The sequence below is a fragment of the Mastigoproctus giganteus genome, chromosome 5 (genome assembly GCF_048544385.1).
Source record: "Mastigoproctus giganteus isolate SK-2022 chromosome 5, ASM4854438v1, whole genome shotgun sequence".
NCBI lineage: Eukaryota > Metazoa > Arthropoda > Arachnida > Uropygi > Thelyphonidae > Mastigoproctus > Mastigoproctus giganteus.
The window spans coordinates 150,798,619-150,814,980 of record NC_143579.1 but is presented as its reverse complement, the minus strand read 5'-3'; the positions used below and the strand labels follow the sequence as shown (position 1 = coordinate 150,814,980).

Below are 16,362 nucleotides of genomic sequence, written 5' to 3'. Positions count from 1 at the left end.
CAGTGGTTTGAAGAACTTTCAAAACCTGTGCAAAGTTTTGAAATTTTGGCCCTACAAGCCCTTAATAACATAAAGGGCCTGTAGTGCCAATGCCTTATAGGACATTAACTGTAGGCTTACGTAAGCATAAATTTTAGAGTAATCCTAAAATACTATGATTACTACAGTAATCAAATTATTTTATTCTTCCCAAAGACATTGATAATATTGGATTTGAGAAGAACTGATTTCCTTTCACTTACATATATTGATTCACATTATTATATTAATAAGTTTTTAATTTTGTGTTAGCTTTCTAATATTTGTGCTTTTGCAAAACTTATTTTGGAAAATATTGCCAACTAATAAAGTAATTATTAATAATATTTTAATATTATTATCCATAAGTATTATTTACTTAATACTTAATTTTAATTTGTAGACAACAATAGTTAAAGGAAATACATTATTACTTCAAAACTGAACCATAGGTCATGAAGCTGACTTGCAAACTTAATCTGAGTCCCGACTGAAAAGGTTAGGAACCCTAACTCTTGCCACAACACTCCAGGAGTTCCTCAGTACCTAGCATGCAATCTAGATGCCTATATTTAGAAGACCCACTAGAATAACAAAGATACTACTCTAGTGGATCTTCTAATAAGAACAATTTCCCTGATTCAGTAACAAAGTATATTACATAATTGTCTGCATCCAAATGAGATTTAATAAGCATTTCCCATCTTAATTTTATATTGATTCTATATTGAGTGTTGCTTTGATAATGACTGTCCACTATCCAACAGAAATATCAGAATATAATGTAAATTAATTTTATTATATAGTGTTTTAATAACATAAAATTCCATTGTAATTTATTAAAAAAGCAAGGTTAAGTGCAAATTGACTAGTTCTGATCATTTTAGTCTACTTACTACAAGTTACACAGTATTACATATTTCCTAATTTAATATTAAATTGATGGTACAGTATGTGATGATTTTAACAGTGGACTGCTCATTATAGGTTAGACTTGTTTTCATGTGTATGTATATATTGATAATTATTTTAAATTGCTTGTCTGCTCATTATCTTATTCACTTACAAACTTTAGGACCAACAGAAGTAAGAGCAAGAGCGATAGTTTGTCCATTAACAGGAAAAGGGCCTGTAGTGCCAATGCCTTATAGGACATTAACTATAGGCTTAGGTAAGCATAAATTTTAGAGTAATCCTAAAATACTATGATTATTACAGTAATCAAATTATTTTATTCTTCCCAAAGACATTGATAATATTGGATTTGAGAAGAACTGATTTCCTTTCACTTACATATATTGATGTAGTAGTAGTAGAGGCATGTGACGCAAGAAAGCAAGTGTATGAGCTTATGTAGCATCACCAAAAAAACCCCTCAGGTTCATAATCTGAGCAAGCAGAAGAATCCCATCAGAATTCAGCATGCTCAACCCATTCAAGGCCTTATAGACCTCACCTTTATCAAGTTAATTAGTTGATTAACCTGGCAGTGATGCCGCATGTAGCAAGAAAGTGTTATGGGTAACCTGACTTGTGCCCAACTTACTTTTTAATTTTGGAAAATGTTTGAGGTTTTTTGAATCCTGCTTAAAAAGCAGCAGTATTTCATCTTTTCTTATTGTGCTTATTGTATGTACTTTAAATGTTAATAAAAAAAATTAAAAATTTTAAAACATTTTAGATATTTTACACCTTTTATTTTAAAAAAAAAATTAATTCTGCTTTAACTTGATGACATAAGATAGAAACGTCAATCTCTTATTTTCTTCCATTTTCCAGTTTAAAAGACTGTTAAGTGAGTGAAATTTCAAACATATGCATGCATATGTATGTCTGCATTATTAAAAAATTTAAAAATATATTATATATGTTTAGTTGTTGTTGTTATTTTGGTTTTTAGGAGCATTAGCAACTAAGGCCATATTGCTCTGGGAATATGCGGTGGTCATTCCCTGACCTTTCCGCATCCTCCGTATTTGGTGGTGATGGACTCGAACTCCGGTCTAATCAAGAAGCGTGTGCTGTGCACTGCTGCTCCTTCCCACCTGGCTATGGAGGCGCCAATTAAATGTTTAGTAAAGACACTTTACCACCTGAAGTATTTAATTAGTTTATTGGAATGAGAGGACAGCTATTACAATAGACTCACACAATTTCAACAGAGAAAATCCAAAACACACAGAAATCTGTCTTCGTGCCTGGATTTTTTTGGTTCTGTAATATATACAAAGTGAAGTTAACTGTGTATATGTATATATATATATATATGTATTTCATATGTATTATATGTATCTATTATGAAATTATGGAATGAAAATAAAAGTAAGAGTGGTAAAATGTGTTTCAGAATTACTCTAATTAGAGTAATTCGAGGGAAATTGAGGTGCTATTGCTTTACTTATTCTTACCTCTGTTCCCCTTGTTTCAGTATAAGCTTTCTTTTGCACATGTATATAATAAATACACCACAACTCAATTGATAATTATGGTTGGTATACATTTTTTATATTTTTTTTTGTATTATTTGTTTCAAAGCTATCTGTCGGGCTAGTTGTTATCTTACCTGTTTGCTGTTAAATTTAAATTTAAGTATAGATTGCCATATGATTTATAATTTGGACCTAGTTAAACAGGCAGATAACAAACAGAAACAGATAGCCTTGCTAATTACTGATTGGATATATTAAGTGGTGCTAGCCCTAGAAAAAGTTCCATTCAAGGTATTCCATTATCAATAATTAGCCTCATTATCATTATTTTATTTTATTCTATTTTATATTCTTTATTTTATTGTTAATTATATGTTTATTTGTAGGGTATAGTGAAGTAAACCAGCAAAGGCTATTTTTGTCTTTATCATATGGTACATATTACACTCTTACAGTAGTAATTATATATATATATATACAGGGTGTCTCAAAAATATTGGTACAAACGTTTAGGGGAGGTAGGTAACATCTAAAGGAATGTGAATCGCTTAGGATCCCATAACCGGAAACATCACTGTAGACGTTTCAATGTTTTGTTTGTGGATGAGGCTTATTTCACTCGGGAAGGCTTATTCAATCAGCACAATGCTCATGTGTGGGCTCACGACAACCCACACGGTGTGCGCTCCCATGTGGTACAACATCGCTTCACAATAAATGTGTGGGCAGGTATGGTCGGTGACTGCTTAGTCGGCCCATACCTGTTACCAGGTATGGGCCGACTAAGTGCAATTCACATTCCTTTAGATGTTACCTACCTCCGCTAAATATCGAATCTTTCTTGAACAAGTTCTACCAAGGTTACTTGACGATGTTCCAGCAAATGTGAGACGCAACATTTGGTTTCAACATGACGGGGTGCCTGCCCATTATGGAAGGTGTGTTTGTGACCATTTGAACAGGCGTTTTGGGCGTCGATGGATTAGCCGTTGCCTGGCCCCCATGCTCACCTGATTTATCGAGCCTTGATTTCTTTTTGTGGGGGCCCTCAAATCTATAGTGTATGAATCACCTGTGGAGACAGAAATGGATCTTGTGGCGACACTCGTCTGCGCTGCTGCTACTGTCAAAGAAACTCCAGGTGTGTTCGACCGTGTCTGCCAATCCATGCTGCGTCAATGCCACGTATGCATCGCGTCTCATGGTGGAACCTTCGAGCATCTGTTGTAACATCAAGAAATGCATTCATCTTGTACTCCATTGTTAATATTATGTCAAATAAATGTTTGCCACTAATTACTGTCTTGTGTCATTTCTGCTTCTTGTGCCTCTGCTACTACTTTCCCGTGACATTTCCGGTTATGGGTTCTTATGCGATTCACATTCCTTTAGATGTTACCTACCTCCCCTAAACGTTTGTACCAATATTTTTGAGACACCCTGTGTATGTATAAACAGATCCCAAGATACAAATGTTGAGTGTTTTAAAAAGATACAAAGAAAGGTTACAATAATAATACAAAGAAATTATACAGAGAACATCCTACGTGTTTTGGAATCATGATGGGAAAACTTGTACAATGCCCATCAGACTGCCAATCATCCTTTCAGTATTCATTTCCAAGCACTACGTCAAGATATATATCACGATATACAAGGTTGCCCAAACACCAAAGCAGACTCTTCCACCTTGTCATGCTCGCTCCTGTTCCGGCAAGTGACTTTTCCTTTACGAACTGGGTAACGTCTGATTCCTCATCATCTGTCTCTCTGCAACTCTTTTCTACATGCAAACCGAAAAAGAACATTCTGACTCCTTTCCAGTTTACATAGCTGGTTCAAAGTCAGAATCGTGTGTGTTGTGTATGCTGCCATCTTGCTATCTTTCCAGATACTACCATATCCGAGATTCTTTCCAAATGCAACACATACACTGGAGAACTGCACGCTGTATAGTTAGCCTTTTTTCACATCAGAACTTGCCAGTACTAATGGTTATTATATGTTCCAATTCGTTGAGTGGCTTTATTGGCATTGAGATACAGTTCCATCTCAGTTTCAGCAGAAGATTTATTCTCTCTGTGAACATAATTTTGATATTCACCTCTGCCACATTCCTAGCAGCCACATTGTAATAGGGGGAACGTCATGAGTTTAGCTGTTACTGCAGCCAAATCAATAATACAAAGTCCCCTGTACAGACTAAATGCAAATAATACAAGATATATCCCCAATGGTTAGATTTATTCTCTCTGTGAACATAATTTTGATATTCACCTCTGCCACATTCCTAGCAGCCACATTGTAATAGGGGGAATGTCATGAGTTTAGCTGTTATTGCAGCCAAATCAATAATACAAAGTACCCTGTACAGACAAAAGGCAAATAATACAAGATATACCCCCAATGGTTAGATTCATGGAATAAACAGGCAACAAATAAATTATATCAGATAAAGCCCGTAATTGAAACATGGCAGTCTAATATGTGCAGGAACTGTAGGAAGTAAGTTGTTCTTGTTTCACTATACGCAGCACACAGTCATCTTACACACTCTTTCCTGCTGAAGGCTGATGACCCTCCTGTGTTCGTCTTGTGGCACCATTTTAATTATAAAAAATTTTAATTGATTGTGATAATTGTATCAGTACATGAAATGTATGTTTTATCAATTTTACCCATCTGACCAGGCCATGTCGGATGTTTATAAATTTTTACAGAATATTAATTTTTACAAATACAGCTGAAACCTGTTAAAACATGATTCGTTAGAACACGAAAAATGGGAATTTAAATTTTGATTGTGTGGGGCATACGCCCTGATGTTTAGAAGTAGTGGGGAGAGAGACTGAAGGCTGGGGGGAAAAGACAGAAATATGGGGTCAATAGAGAAGAAGATCCCAGGTATGTCAGTTGGGCATGCCCATGCCCCACCAGAAGGAAAATAGGCGAAAACAACTGACGAAAAATGGGAACCATTTTTCGTCAGTTGAAACATGTTTTGAATCTTTGAACATCAACATTTTGTATTCCTTGTGAAAACGTGCCAATATTTTCAGATTAACGCAAATCTGCAATATGCATTAAGATCACATTGATCTTAAAAAACCCTTCCAAAAATCCTGACCTGCCAGGGTCTTATCGACCAATTGCACTGGTTGCTGTAGTCAGTAAGCTGTTCGAGAAACTCCTGCATGGAAGAATCTGCAGGCACTCTGAAGCAACAAACCTCGGTATGCCGACACAACATGGCTTCAAACACCAGTCATCAACCACTGATGCTCTCAGAAATCTCATGGATGCTGTGGCCACTTGTCAGAGGAAGTATTTTTCGGTCATTTCTATTGATTTTGCCAGGATGTTGGACACCATCTGGTGGCTGAGCGTCCTGGCAAGACTCAGGAGTTCTGGCGAGCCTCTTCAAACCAATAAGATCATACCTGTTGCAGAGGAAGATCAGTGTTGTACCCTATGGAAAATTGATCAGGTCTATCTGCAGGGGCTGCCCCTAGGACTCAGTTCTCTGACTGCTCCTGTCTGGAATATGGTCCTTGATGAATTCCTCGCCCTCGATCTTGGGGATGTCTGCTCCCAGGCCTTTGCTGACGACCTTATTTTGATGGTTGCCGTGGACAGCACAGCCCAGTTGGTGGAAGGCCAGGCAAACCAGGCCCTGACAGCCCTAAAAGCTTTGGCTGAAACCCATCATCTGAAAATATCATCAGACAAAAAACCTCTTCAATCTTGCTTAGGGGATTCCTGGACCTCAGGCGGCTCCCACAAATAAAAATAGAAAACAGAACTGTCAGGTTGAAGAACCAGCTGAAATACCTGGTAGTTATTCTGGATTCAAACCTTTCCTTCAAACACCACTTGAACTATATTAGAGCCAGAATCAGGAAGTACTCAGCACTGGTGTCTAGAATAACGAGACGGGATGGGGGGCTTAGCAAGTGCACCTTGTCTCTATCCTACAAAACGATATTCCTACCAGCAATAGCCTATGCCTCTCTGGTTTGGTTTCGTAAAACAACAATGGCTGTCAATTGGCAAACCTTGGACACCACCCAAAGGACAATACTACTCATAACCACCTGTGCCTGCCTTACCACCAGTACAAACATACTCCAGGTCCTGGTAGGGCCCCCTTCCCATGGATCTGGAAATCATCTGCTGTGGCATTTCCTACCACATTGCCAAAGGACAACCCTGCACCTTCATGAACTTTACAGTGGACTTAACAGCTAACCCAAAGCGGGAAAAAACCAGACTCCAAAGACATCTGGAACAGGCATGGCAAGACCGTTGGTTGACTAGAACTAAGGGAGAAATCACAAAAAAGTTCCTACCCAACATTAACATGGTGTACCCTGAGCCCCCAACCTGGTTCAAACCTGGCCTCTACACAACCTACCTGCTAACGGGTCATGGAGCATTCAATGCTAAACTGAATTCCTTTAGGATTCTGGATGACCCACGCTGCATTTGTGGTGACGAGGCCGTGGACTTACACACTATGAAGACCTCCGTTGCATGCTAATAAAGGAAATCACTTACTTCCCTTACTACTGTACTCACTGGAAGAATACAAGGCCCTGACCAAGAACTGTTCACCAGATGCAGAACCCTAAATGCAATCCACCATGGGGAACACTAACTAGAACCTTCTGAGTCAACACCTAGACTTTTGACAGTGACAAAACTAAACAACAAAGCCACACTGAGCACATACCACCTACCTGCACCTGAAAGAACAAACCTGGACGGGTTGACAACCCATGCTTGAATAAATCCATGAAGAGACACAGACTAAATGACGAATCAACCTTTCACTTTGGACAGTCTTGTACCCAAGAGTTGCATTTGGATAGAGGCCTACCTGGATTGGACATTTCTTCATGACTGCAGCTATGCTGCCACACTGCCGGCTGGTGATCTGGACTGGGCACCTTGCCTGCCCCACTTTCTTTCCCCCTATCCTGGCAGGGGCAACAACCTCCCCATCTCCTCCCCTGCTGCCCCCTTCTTTCCTTCTGGTGGGGCATGGGCATGCCCGACTGACATACCTGGGGTTTTCTTCTCTATTCACCCCATATTTCTGTCTTTCCCCCTAAGCCTTCAGTCTCTCTCCCCACTACTTCTAAACATCAAGCCGTATGCCCCCACACAATCAAAATTTAAATTCAAAATTAAATTGCTTAGCCATGCATCACCCTTTTGGACTCCTAATCTCATTAACGTCTTACTTAAACATCTTTCACAGCGTTTTCAGCCCTACACGTCCAAATTTAACTACATCAAAATTTCTTGCCCGACCCATTTAGGCTTATAGAAAATGTCAATTCAGTGTATAGCCCCTCGCAAGATTCTAAATTGTTTTAACAAACACCAATGACAAACAGCGAGCACTTTTTTTTTTTTTTTTTTTTTTAGGTCCTAGCCACTGAAATCCCAGGAAAGTAAGTGACAGAACCCGCTAGCAGAGCCGGCCCGAGGAGGGTGCGAACGGTGCGAGCGCACAAGGCCCCGCGTTTCTGAAGGCCTCGCGCCGCTGACTGATTTTGCAAAATAAAAATGGTTTCATTTTTTTTTTGTTTTAATACTGTCGCAAAATCTAGCAACATCGTCATAAAATGGCCATATTTTTAATATACATAAGAAATAAAATGTCGATAATCATGTTATTAACATTATCTGAAAGCCCGCCAAGAATTCTCCAAAGAACACAGAAAAATATATTTTCTTTCAAATATCTCTCCTTACAAGTCACTCAGTCGTACGATTATATGTTGCCAGCGTTTGCATAGTTATCGTACTCTAAAGGCTATATATATATACACCACCGACTAGGTTTTCTCGGCCCTTTTTCGCTTTCTACCTTCGAGAGATCGAGTGAATTCGAAATTACTCAAAAAGTCGACTTAAATTTTCTTCTGAGAAAATTTTAAGTTAATAATACTGGTTTGACCAAGTCACTTATCCTGCAAAAGAATTCCAAAGCACAGTATATGCCCTGCGGAAGTCATAATTTGAATTTAGTTCTTGGAGACATTTCAAAATTATCTTCTCTTTCAAATTCATTTTTTGGGACTTTACAAAGCATATATAAGCTTATATAAGCTTTGGGACTTTACAAAGCATACATACTGCTAGCTTGGGGGGAGACAAAGACCAATAGATTGACAGTAGTCACTGGCAGAGGTGAAAGAGATTCTTGCACTGCTTCTATTAGAATGAGCAGAAGCCTGAAAAACAAGATGCATGGTATTTCAGAGACTGCTGGGAGCCATTGCGGTACAAGTAAACACATGGGTTGTGTTAGGGTAGCTAAGAATAGAAACAGGTGCAGGTATACTTGCGTGTACACCAATGCTAGGAGTTTAGTAAATAAATTTGTTGAATTTGAGGTATTGCTCAAAACATCAAAGGCAGATATTGTTGGGATATCAGAGACGTGGTATCATACAGATATAAGGGATGCAGAACTGCAATTTGGGGAGTACAACGTCTACAGAAAGGATAGACAGGATAGGAAGGGGGGAGGGGTTATGCTATTAGTTAAGAAACACATAAAAACCAAGGAAGTGAAGCCAGTCGACATCGCTGGACAGTGCAGTGTTGAGTCAGTTTGGTGTGACATAAGCATTGGGAGATCAAAATTGAGAGTAGGAGTGTGCTATAGGCCTAATGACTCTGATGAGTATAATAAGGAACTGTACAGGGAAATAGAGTGGGCCAGTAAATCAGAGAGTCTTATAATGGGAGATTTTAATTTCCCAGATATTGACTAGAATTTGGGGGCTGGTTACTCACACACTAGCAGGGCTTTTGTGGATTTATTGGATGATTGTTTTCTACATCAGCATGTTCGGGAGGCAACTAGAAGAAGTAATACTCTTGATTTGATTATCAGCAGTGATTCTTCATGCATTAAGAATCTGCAGATAAATGAACCACTAGGTGGTGATCACAGTGTGTTGAAGTGAGATTTACTCAAAGAGGTAACTACCATTAGGGGTAAAGGGAAGGGTTATTGCTTCCGTAAAGGCAACTACGATGGACTGAGACAGTATTTAAATTCTATACAGTGGGACGAACTGATGATGTTACCAACAGCAAATTCAAAATGGGAAGCATTCAAAGAACTTATCTTGGAAGCTACTAGGCTTTACATACCAACTAAGAAATATTGTTCAAGGTTTAGGCCAAAATGGATGTCAGATGAACTAATGAGGCATATGGCAGAGAAGAAAAATGCATGGGATACTTACAAATTAACACATGACACAGAAGCCTATGATAGATACAAGTTGATATGCAACCAAGTTACAAAGGAGGTTAGGCAGGCGAAGGCAGATTACGAGAAATCCTTGGCAAGGGATGCAAAGAAAACAGCAAAGAGTTCTTTACTTATGTAAACTCTAGAAGGAAGGGGATGAATCAGATTGGTCCACTTGATATTGATGGGTCAACTGTTGATGATCCTGCTCAGGTAGCTAACAAACTAAATGAATATTTTGCATCGACATTCACACATGAGGAGTTATTCAGCGAGGGGAATGCCAGAGGTGTATTCAACTCTAGCAGTAAGCTACAGAATCTTGAAATAACTGGGAGTAAAGTGGAGGAGAAACTGTCGAAGATAAACACAAGAAAGGCACCCGGGGTGGATGGGATCTATCCAGTTATATGAAAGGAAGCAGCAAAGGAAGTAAGCAAACCCTTAGCCATAATTATGAGAGCTTCCTTGGACTCAGGGGAGGTACCCATAGACTGGAAATGTGCAAATGTGACCCCAATTCACATAGGAGGATCAAAGGCTGACACAAGTAATTATAGACCTGTGAGCTTAACTTCTGTTCCAGGAAAATTAATGGAGGCACTGGTTAAAGAAGCACTGCAGGATCATTTAGACAAGACTTCAGTTATAGCTCAGACACAGCATGGTTTTGTTAAGGGGAAGTCTTGCCTGACCAACTTGATTGGATACTATGATGCAGTCACAAAAGAACTGGATGCAGGGAATAACTTTGATATTATATACTTGGACCTTAGAAAGGCTTTTGATACTGTTGCACATGGAAGACTGCTACACAAATTGGAGCAGTGTGACATTGGAGGCAAATTGCTGCTATGGATAAAGGGGTGGTTGAGGGGGAGAAGACAGAGAGTGATAATCAATGGACACTGCTCATCGTGGACTAATGTTATTAGTGGAGTCCCTCAGGGCTCAGTGTTGGGTCCATTATTGTTTTCTGTATTTATAAATGATATTGATGATGGTATATCAAGCTTAATGTCCAAGTTTGCAGACGATACAAAGGGAGGCAGGGTTGTCAAGGACACTACTGACACTATGCTGCTGCAACAGGATCTGGAAAGGTTGAGCAGATGGGCTGAGAGGTGGCAAATGAAGTTTAACATTGACAAATGTAAAGTACTACACATGGGAAACAGCAACCCCAGAGCAACGTATCAACTCTGTGGTTCTACACTGACAGTGGTAGAGAATGAAAGGGACTTGGGGGTGGTTGTGCAGGCAGATATGAAGTTCTCTGAGCAGTGCAGACGGTCTGCAAGAGTAGCTCATGGAGTATTGTCAATGATATACAGGAATTTTTCCAGCACGGATAAGGAGGTGATTATTCCATTGTATAAGGCAATAGTCAGGCTACACCTAGAGTACTGTATACATGTCTGGAGGCCTCATTTCAAGAAGGATGTGGAGCTGCTGGAATGAGTACAGAGAAGGGCAACAAGATTAGTGAATGGAACAAAGGGGTGCTCTTACGAAGAAAGGCTTAAGTTTTGCAAATTACAGTGTCTGGAGACTAGGCACCAGCCAGGTGATCTGATAGAGGTGTATAAAGCCTTGAATGGTTTGAGCATGCTCAATGCTGATGGGATTCTTCCTCTAGCTCAGAATAATCACCTGAGAGGGCATAAATTCAAATTGAGGAAAGACAGATGTAGGATAGACGTGCGGAAATTTGCCTTTAGCCAGCGGGTGGTTGGTTGGTGGAACAGACTTCCATCTCTTGTGGTGGAGGTTGATAGCCTAAATAAGTTTAAGGCTCAGCTGGACAGGTATTTTGAACGAACAGAGGGGTGAAGTGGAAGTGGGTTTTTTTTTTTTTTTTGGCTGATTCTGCATAAGCTTGCTTTCTTGCATCAAATGCCTCTACTAATGCTAATAATATTTTTGCAAGTTCTGTGATATGCTGGGATATATTAAAAGAGCATTTCAAACATCTTACTCCAAAACCACTGTCAGCAACTAGGTGGAAATGTCGCCTCGAAAGTGCGAAATCTGTGAGATACAAAGTACCACAATTTTCTCTAGCTTTGAAATACCTTTATGAACATAAAGGTATTTCAGAGGTAACTAGGTTGCTCTAACGCATAATTATATAGAGTAATACGCTTCACTGTTTCTATTAGATAGCATAGTATTGACATTTAATTAATTTAATTTATTTATCTTATTAATTTAAAATAGCATGCCCCAAACTAGAGCAGCAAAGCAATGGGCACAAAGTGGCAGCAATGCTGTGACTCGGGAGAGAACTGAGGAGAGTGATTCTCCAACGCATCACAGCCTAAAAAAATGTGCAACTTGTGAAATGTTTGCCGAACTCTCTGGAACGGAACATGATATTGCCATGGGGGATGTCTTTGTGTGTGCGCAATGTAAGGAGTGTAAGGAAATCAGGCGACTACTCAGCATTGTTATGGGCAGGGTGGATGCCCTCGAAAGATCTAAATTGAGGGCCCATCAGGCTCTCAGCTGCCCACATCAACGCCAGAGCATGCACTTGGTCATCACCAAAACAGCGGCAACCCCAAGGCAGAATGCACTGGTCACACAGAAACTAGTAGTTGTTGGTGACTCTATTGTCAGGGAAACGGGGAACATGCTTTATAAAAAGGATAGGTGGAACAGGACCAGGGTATGTCTGCCAGAGGCAAAGGTTGATGACATTGTAGAGCGGATATCATCTTTTAAGAGCACAAAAGGTGATATAGTTGTACACGTTGGCATTAATGATATTAAGAGTAGGAGACCAGCAGAATTACTTAACAAGTACAGGTCACTGCTGAACAAAAGCCGAGAATTACGGTTTAATTTGAAGGTGTCTGCAATTCTGCCCAGACACGATAGGAGGGAGTATATGATGAGAGCTTTGTCGATCAATTCGGCCCTGGAAAGATTGTATACAAGGGTCAAGGGATAGAATTTTTTTCAGCCTGGTCTGTACTTGTTAACAGGAGAAATAGCTTCTACAGGGATGGGGTACACTTAAATAGAAAGGGTGCAAGAATGTTTGCTGATGCTATCGTGGCAGTGTTAGGTGTGTCGGAAAACTGATAGCTTGTGGGGATACAAAGACTAATAGTTTAACAGTAGCCGTAAGCAGAGGTGAAGGTGATTCTTGCACAACTTCTATTAGAATAAGTAGCGAACTGGAGCAAGGAGTGTTGGTGATTTCAGGAACAGATGGCAGTTATCCTGAAATAGGTGAGTATATGGGATGTGTAGGGTAACTAGGAATAGGAATAGGAGCATGTATGCCAATGCTAGACGTATAGTAAATAAATTTGATGAATTTGAAGTGTTGGTAAAGATATCAAAGGCGAATATTGTTGGGATAGCAGAGAAGTGGTGTCACACAGATATAAGGAATGCAGAACTGGAATTTGGGGAGTACAATGTGTACAGAAAGGATAGAAAGGGAGGAGGTGTTATGCTGTTAATTAAGAAAAACATAAAATCAAAAGAAGTGCACCTAGTTAATCGAGATGAACAGTGCACTGTTGAGTCAATTTGGTGTGACATAAGCACTGCGAAAGCAAAAATAAGAGTAGGAGTGTGTTATAGGCCTCATGAATCGAATGAGTACAATAAACAGTTATATAGAGAAAAAGAGTGGGCCAGTAAATCAGAATGTCTTATAATGCGGGATTTCAACTTTCCAGATATTGACTGGAACTTGTGGGTTGGTCACTCACACACTAGTCAGACTTTTGTGGATTTATTGGATGATTGTTTTCTGCAGCAGCATGTTCGAGCGGCAACCAGAGAGAGAGTAACACTCTTGATCTGGTTATCAGCAGTGATCATTCGTGTATTAAGAATTTGCAGATAAAGGAACCACTAGGTGGCAGTGATCACAGTGTACTGATGTGGGATTTACTTAAAGATATAATTACCATCAGGGGTAAAGGAAAAGGGTTTTTGCTTCCGTAAAGGTGAGTACAGTGGTCTCAGAAAGTTTTTAAATTCTGTACAGTGGGATAAACTGACGATGTTACCAACAGTAACTTCTAAGTGGGAAGCATTCAAGGAATTAATCATGGATGCTACTAAAAGTTTCATACCTATTAAGAAATATTATTCAAGATTTAGGCCTAAATGGTTATCAAATGACTAATGAGACTCGTAACAGAGAAGAAAAATGCATGGGATGCATATAAATTATCAAGTGACTCAGAAGCCTATGGCAGATATAAGCTAGTCTGTAATCAGGTCACAAAGGAGGTTAGGCAGGCGAAGGCAGATTACGAGAAATCCTTGGCAAAAGATGCTAAGAAAAACAGCAAGGATTTCTTTACTTATATAAACTCTAAAAGGAAGGGGTTGAATCTGATTGGTCCACTTGACATCGATGGTTCGACTGTTGATGATCTTGCTCAAATAGCAAACAAACTGAATGAGTATTTTGCATCTACATTCACACATGAGGAGTTATTAAAGTTTGAAAATGGCAGAAGGTTATCAAATTGTAGCAGGATACTTAATGATTTTGTAATAACTGAGAGCAAAGTGGAGGAGAAATTGTTGAAGTTAAACATAAGAAAAGCACCTGGGGTGGATGGGATCTATCCAGTTATATTAAAGGAGGCGGCAAAGCAACTAAGCAAACCCTTAGCCATAATTACGAGAGCATCCTTGGACTCGGGAGGTTCCCACGGACTGGAGATGTGCAAATGTATCCCCAATTCACAAAGGGGGATCGAAGGGTGACACGAGTAATTACAGACCAGTTAGTTTAACTTCTGTTCCAGGTAAAATAATGGAATCACTGGTTAGAGATGCATTGCAGGATCATCTAGGCAAGACTGCAGCAATAAATCAGACACAGCATGGGTTTGTTAAGGGAAAGTCTTGTCTGACAAATTTGATAGGATATTATGATGTGTTTACAAAGGAACTTTGCATCCTTTGTAACCACATCATAATATGGTGTGGTTACAAAGGATGCAAAAAATAATTTTGATATCATATATTTGGATTTCAGGGAACCTTTTGACACTGTTGCGCATGAAAGACTATTGTACAAATTGGAGCAGAATGGTATTAAAGGTAAGTTGCTACAATGGATGAAAGGATGGTTAAGTGGGAGAAGACATAGGGTGGTAATGAATGGGTGCTGCTCTTCGTGGACTAATGTTATTAGTGGAGTACCACAGGGTTCGGTGTTAGGTCCACTGTTGTTTTGTATATTTATCAATGGTGGTAGAAAATGAAAAAGACCTGGGAGTAATTGTGCAGGCAGATATGAAGTTTTCTGAGCAATGCAGATAGGCTGCCAGGGCAGGTCATAGGGTGTTGTCAATGATATATAGGAATTTTGCTAGCAGGGAAAAGGAGGTGATTATCTGTCTGTATAAGGCAATGGTCAGGCCACGCCTTGAGTACTGCATACAGGTCTGGAGGCCTCATTTTAGGAAGGATGTAGATTTACTTGATCGTGTACAGAGAAGGGCAGCAAGATTGGTTAGGGGATCCTCTTACCAAGAGAGGCTTAAGTTCTGCAATTTGCAGTGGCTGGAGACTAGACACCTGCGCGGTGATCTGATTGAGGTGTATAAGGCCTTGAGTGGGTTGAGCACACTGAATTCTGATGGGATCCTTCCACTTGTTCAGATTACGAACCTAAGGGGGCATAAATTCAAATTAAGAAAAGACAGATATAGAATAGATGTGCGGAAATTTGCCTTTAGCCAGCGAATGGTTAATTGCTGGAACAAACTTCCATCTGTCATTGTGGAAGTTGATAGGTTGAATAAATTTAAGGAGGAACTGGACAGGCAATTTGGAGGGAATGGTGTGATTTTTTTTTTTTTTTTTTTTTTTTTGACTGATGCTTCATAAGCTCATACACATGCTTTCTTGCATCACATGCCACTACTACTACTACATACCAGTGACATGAAAACGAAATCCGAAATCCAATCAATCGAAAATAAACTTACTTCATTTGAATTTTTATGAAGTTTGGTCATTTGGTATGACATACTGAATGAAGTAAATATTGTGAGCAAGATATTTCAAAATTGAAATAGAGGTACAGCAGGCCCCCGTTATAACGCGGTTCGCTTTACGCTGATTCGCTATAACGCTGTTCTTATATTATAACCCGTATCTGACTATAATGCTGTCACAGATCACTATAACGCTCTTTTACAGATTACATTTTTGACATATTTAACGAAATCGTTTCATTTGATGGAGCCGATAGCTTGAAAATGAATAGCAAAACAGCATTTAAACGTTTCCCACGCCGGCTTGAGCAATTTTCCCACGCTCAGTGAAATTTTCTCTCACGCTAATTTAAGTACAGTCACTTGTTACGTAGTTCCGAGATCAACATTTTAAAAAATGATCAAATATATTGCTTGTAATATTTGCGTTATATGCATTTATCCGAAGTCTAGTTATCACTCAGTACAGTATTAGACATCGTGCGTAACGGACAGTTTACTTGAACATTGTATCATAATTAATTCAACCAACGCAGTTATATTTTCGAAGAGCTAATAATGACCGACAGGAATGAAAATGCAACAACGTCTGGGCGCAGTACGAAGACTATAAATGTAAGAAAAAGACTGAATTTGAAAATTAAATTAG

The 16,362-nt window shown here is 39.3% G+C and overlaps 1 protein-coding gene across 1 annotated transcript in view; it reads left to right on the top strand.

Moving 5' to 3' along the window:
• The window catches only part of LOC150085767 (PHD finger protein 12), a 529,395-nt gene that overhangs the window by 396,538 nt on the left and 116,495 nt on the right, over window positions 1–16,362 (top strand). Inside the window, exon 12 of the mRNA XM_090373472.1 lies at window positions 1,094–1,189. Coding sequence (XP_090229598.1) covers window positions 1,094–1,189 — 96 coding nt within the window. The remainder of the gene's footprint in view (window positions 1–1,093; window positions 1,190–16,362) is intronic.